The sequence below is a fragment of the Myripristis murdjan genome, chromosome 17 (assembly GCF_902150065.1).
Source record: "Myripristis murdjan chromosome 17, fMyrMur1.1, whole genome shotgun sequence".
NCBI classification, from domain to species: domain Eukaryota; kingdom Metazoa; phylum Chordata; class Actinopteri; order Holocentriformes; family Holocentridae; genus Myripristis; species Myripristis murdjan.
The window spans coordinates 11,466,435-11,471,691 of record NC_043996.1 but is presented as its reverse complement, the minus strand read 5'-3'; the positions used below and the strand labels follow the sequence as shown (position 1 = coordinate 11,471,691).

General features: G+C 44.7%; 1 protein-coding gene across 1 annotated transcript; it reads left to right on the top strand.

The window, feature by feature from the left end:
- Positions 1-280: 280 nt before the first annotated feature.
- Positions 281-5,025, top strand: and2 (actinodin2). The gene is made up of 5 exons (XM_030073974.1): positions 281-443; positions 2,025-2,069; positions 2,607-2,770; positions 3,486-4,385; positions 4,606-5,025. The coding sequence occupies exons 1-5, from the start codon at positions 281-283 to the stop codon at positions 5,023-5,025; spliced, it is 1,692 nt and encodes a 563-aa protein (XP_029929834.1).
- Positions 5,026-5,257: the final 232 nt, after the last annotated feature.

The following is a 5,257-nucleotide window of genomic DNA, read 5'->3' as shown; positions in this document are numbered from 1 at the left end:
AGTGGTGTAATATGTAAATTTCAAATTTCAAAATCAACCTGATGGCTAAGATATTGCCCTGTGTATCGTGACCCTAAATTCCAAACCTGTGAGGAAAGAAACCAATGTGCACCTAAATTGCACCCTGCTAATGTTCCTCCACCAATAACACTCTCCTAATTACAGGACCCTTATTGGTTGGTTGCACTGTGGTGGATGAGCCAATCCTGGAGAGCCTAGCAGCATGCCAGACTCGTGTGACATGCCTTTTTGTTTTTAATGATCAAGGGGCTCCTTAAAAATGTTTCCCTGCCCATTGGTCGCATACAGGGGAGCAGAGAGGTATAAGGTTTACACTGCCACAACACCAGTGCAGCAGCCCCCCCACCACAAGAAGCTCTGTGCAGAGAGCCGCTGGCTCCCAGAGGTGATCCCAGGAGGTCAGACCAGCAGCACCTTAACAGGTAAGCTGTCACTCAGATGCTACGTTGACCAAAGGTTTGAACATTTCATCAATGAACTTTCTTTCGAGCTCAGCAAGCCACAGAAACTGCCTGCAATGCAACTTGATTCTCTTTGGATGAAGCAGGAAAGTCCTCTGATTTCAAATTCCAAGTGCAGTCGAACAAGACATTCTGTCTTCTCAAATAGAAAAGTAGCTATCATTTCAATAGCCATTCATGTAGTAATAGAAATGAACATTTCAAGTTTTGGGCTCTTTGATTGGTCTTTTCACTTGCAGTTTGATATTCTGATGTTCAGAGGGAAGCATTTTCTCTCAAATCCCTCTAAAACTCTACTATAGTATATCTTCAGTCCTCTCCACCTTCATGGCATCAGCCATTTAAATAAAAGTTTTACCCTTGTTTTGAGTGCATTGTCTTTTGGTGTATTTGCATATTCAACAGTTTACTGAAAGACTCCCTTTCAGCAAAAGCCTTAAGATGAACGGATAAATCCATCTCTTGTTGCTGAGAAAACAATATCATTATATTGCCAGAAGTTTGTATTAATCACAAAACATCACCAGATGCAATATTGTTACTGAATTATTATTGAATATTGCTATGCTGTGTTTTCCCTCAGGCAGTACACAAAACAGAAAATGGCTGGAGGATCATTGTTCTCTCTGGTCCACACTGGATTCCTGCTAGCAATTGTTTTATTACCAGGTGAGACTTGTGTGATTTAATTTGTTGACTTGAACCGACATTAATTTAGCTATGTTTTTTTAAATTTCATTTTTCTTTCATTCAGCTGGTAATGCAATGGTGCTTTTTTATGTGGAATTAAGGATGATGCTGCCTTTTAATTTTTGCCATGAAATTATTTCCAGTTCAGAATCAGAATCATTAAAGTATATCTGATTCTGATTCTGAGCTGAGAAATAATTTTATGACAGAAAAGTTAAAAAGACAGCATAAGCTTTGTCTCATTTAAAACTAAGATGGTATGTGGAGACATCCCTGAAGTACATCAAAATCTTTTCAAAGCCCCTAAAAGAATTTTATCCTTGATCTATTGGGAACAAAGTTTTCCACATTAATAAAAGTGAGGGGCTGGAAGTCTCCACCATTATCAGCTGACTTAGTTGTTATTTCATAGTCATTAACTTCTGAAGGAAACCCCCAGTGGAGCATCATATACTCTACATATGGAAACAGGAGTGTACGCATAACATGACCCCCTGCATCCTCTTTTACAATGCATCAGTAATTGGTGTATGTGTGTATGTGTGTGTGCGATGGTGTGTGTGTGAGAGTGATTGGAGGACTGCAGGGGGGCACTCTCTAGATGTTGCTCTTTGTAGTTTTACAAGTTAACTTCAAGTAGCCCCCCAGTTGCCATATAAACCAGCAGACTCCAAAGCCAAACGGAGACTGGGATGGGTTTGGAAGTTTGGGGCGCCACAGCCCCAGCGCCTGCCGCGTTCTCCCAGGGGCTTATTTGTAGGTCAGCGTTTTCCCTGATATGGGAGGGGGGGCAAGATCAACATCTGGTTCAAGTCAGCTAATGCCCATGCTGCTGCTGTTTGCGTTTTACAGACTTTCTGGGGGCCGTTCCAGTGGGGGAGCAGAAGGAGGAGGAAGGTGAGGACTCGGGATGTGGCATGTGGGGCGCTTTATAGTCTCTGAGGTCAAAAGTGACCAAGGAAATGAGAAAGTCACTGGGTTAATGGCTGTCATAAAAAAAGACACATTTACAGAGATATATACCATAAATATCCATTATTCTTCCACCTCTCAGGGATCCATTCAGCAGTGGAAAAACTCCTTTACTGAAGTAAAAGTAGCAATGCCATACTGTAAAAATACTCCAGTAAAATCACAAGTTCTGCACTCAAAATAGTCCACTTAAGTAAAAGTGCAGATAAATTTGCAGTAAAATGTATACTGGAATTAAAAGTAAAAGCATTAACCTGCATTTACATTGCATTAATCTGTCAGACGTATTTTAATATTTTTAATGTAGGTCTATCTACTGTATATCTTGGCTAGTTTAAACTCTGGCAATGCCTCAGATTTCCCAAACTTATTGTACATTTTGCATTCAAAATATTATTCTGCAAAGTAACGAGTAACTACGGTTGAATTATTCTTTTATGTTTCGGTTTTTCTCTCCCTCAGTATCTGCAGTATCCAGTGATGTGAAAACTGAGGCCATGGCCAACCTGAAGAAGCTGGTTCGCAACAGAAGGAACGTCCATGTGCTCCCTCTGCCCCAGTTCCAACGTGTCCCCGACTTCTGGGGATGGTACAAATACTTCATGGACACCCACAACCAAGAAGGAGTGAGTGGAATCATAAGTCTTTCACTGATTGTCCAATTTCTCCCAGCCAACACAATAAAGCAGAAATGTTGACTTAGTCTGTTAAAACCGAGACAACAATTTGCATCAGCAGTTTGTATTTTATGGACAGTCGTTCACTTAATTACTATACATGCACTAAATAATTTATGTTGGACAAAAATGGAAAGTGTATTGCTTGATTTAAACAGCTTTTTGATGAGTTTTAACAGCTTCATTATTTTTGCAATTCAGAGTGCAGCAATAAATTCTTTATTGCTCAGACCATGATTACATAAACCTATTAATATGCCATTACCCTCTTAATATGTCAGGATGCTCTTTTCAAGGCAACTCATGTCTCAGCATGTATTCTTAGTACTGGTGAGAGCTCTGTGGTGTAAGTGCCATGCTGGATCATCTGAGTGACAACACAACAAGCCCAAAAGTTACATGGGTTTGTCTCCAGGGTATTTCAGCCAGTTAGCTTAATTGTTTCTGTCTCTATCTGATGAGTTCTTTTCCAAAACATTATACCCATATTTGGAAAAAAAGAGCTCTTGAAATTCCTTATTTTCTAGCTGTAAATAAAAAGGGTCCAGTCTTTTATTAGTATACTAATCCATTATTGTACTATCAATCCTTGTGTAAACAAAGCCTACTCTTTTTTCTTTATGGTGCTCACATCATTTTTTCTTCCTCTCTGTCGCTACTTTAGGTTGAGGATCTGGATCGCCTTTACATGGCCTACCTGCAGAACAAGCACAGGTCAGAGGAGGGCCCAACCTTCAACCATTACCTCACCCACCTTAGTGAAATCTACAAGGCTTGTGCCAATTCAGACGACCCCGAGTGCATCGCAGAGTCCACTAGCAAACCAAAGGCTGCAATGGTGATGCCTGCCCCCATAAAAGCTGCCGCTGTTGGGGTGTGCAACCCTTACATCGACCCCTATTGCCTCTTCCCCCTCGTGCCCAAGGCTGCAGCCCCAGCCCCAGAGCCTGCGCCGGCCCCCATCAAGGTGCCCGCTCCTATCCTCACCCCGATGCTGCCTGTTCCCCTGAAGAGCCCCACTGGCTACTACTACTACGCCCCTGTCTTGGAGCCCTTCCTCAGTGCTGAGCAAAGAGCTGAACTACTGAGGATCTGCCAGCCTTCAGATGTGGAGTGCCTGCAGTACCACCTGAGGGCAGCCTTTGGTTACCGTCCTGCCCCTGGCCCAGCCCCATCCTACGCCGCCCTCAACTGTGACCCCAAGGACCCATACTGCAGGCCCATCCTAGTCCAGAAGGCCCCCACCGGCTACTACCACCTGCTCTACCCCAACTGTGACCCGGCAGTCGATCCTCTGTGTGTGGCTACTGTGGCCGCCCCTGCCCCGCTAGCTGACAAGGCCCCTAAAGAGCAACACTGCAACCCCCTTTTTGATGAGGGCTGCAACCCCCTGACTGCTACCAAGCTGTCCGGCCTCACCAAACCCGTGCTGGATTACCCCCTCAAGGATGAGCCAGCACCTCCCGCTGCTCCTCTGACCTGTGACCCCCGCACTGACCCCTACTGCATACTGGCAGCCGCCGCTGCCCTGCGCAAGCCACCTCCACAGCTGCCCGAGCACCAGGTCTGAATCTGAAGTCTGGCTACTAAAATGAATAGTTAATTGTTTGAACTAGTCTAGTGTAATTTTGTTTGTTGCATAGTTGTATTAACTTTCCTTTGCTGTATTAAATAACATGATGAAATGAAATGTGGGTGTTGCACAATGCTTTCCTAGGCTATCTTCTGGGTGATCTTTGATATTCTTCTTTTAAACAAAAAACACAAATCAATCAATCAACCAGGTCCGCTACAGGCTTGGCGTGCGCGGCAAGACCAAGGAGGGCTACGACTGCTATATGCACTATGATAAAGACTGCACCCCTGTGGAGGCCAGCCCCAAGGCCAAGGCTGACATCAAGGCTCCAGCCAAGCCCTTCTGCCATCCCTTCGACCCCAGCTGTGGCAAGTTTGCTTCGCCCTCCAATCTTGAGGCCCCTAAGCCTGGCAGTGATGGCATAATTCTTCCCGACCCCAACTGTGACCCTGAGTATGACTACAACTGCCGCCTACGTCGTGCCGAGCCTGCTGCTGCTGATGAGCCCGCCGCTGATGAGGATAACGCCGCTGACGAGCCTGCCCGTGAGGTTGCTGTACCACAGTCTGCTGTCCCACGCTTTGAAGACTTCCTCAGGGGCTTCATGAGCCAGTACAAGAAGAAGTAAGCAACCGCACAATGCCAAAATCAACAGCATCTGCTAGAAAACCGAACTGGAGGAAAGGGAGCTCACTCAACAGTCCCAGTTTCTTCACAGACATCCACAGTCCACAAACAGTAGTGCTGGAGGCCATCAAAAAACATAAAATAGTGAATCTGATTGGCTCAGACAACCTGAAGGCTTGCCACAAGTGTTTGCTTGATAAATGGGACAACTGAACCAGACTTTCAATAGGTTT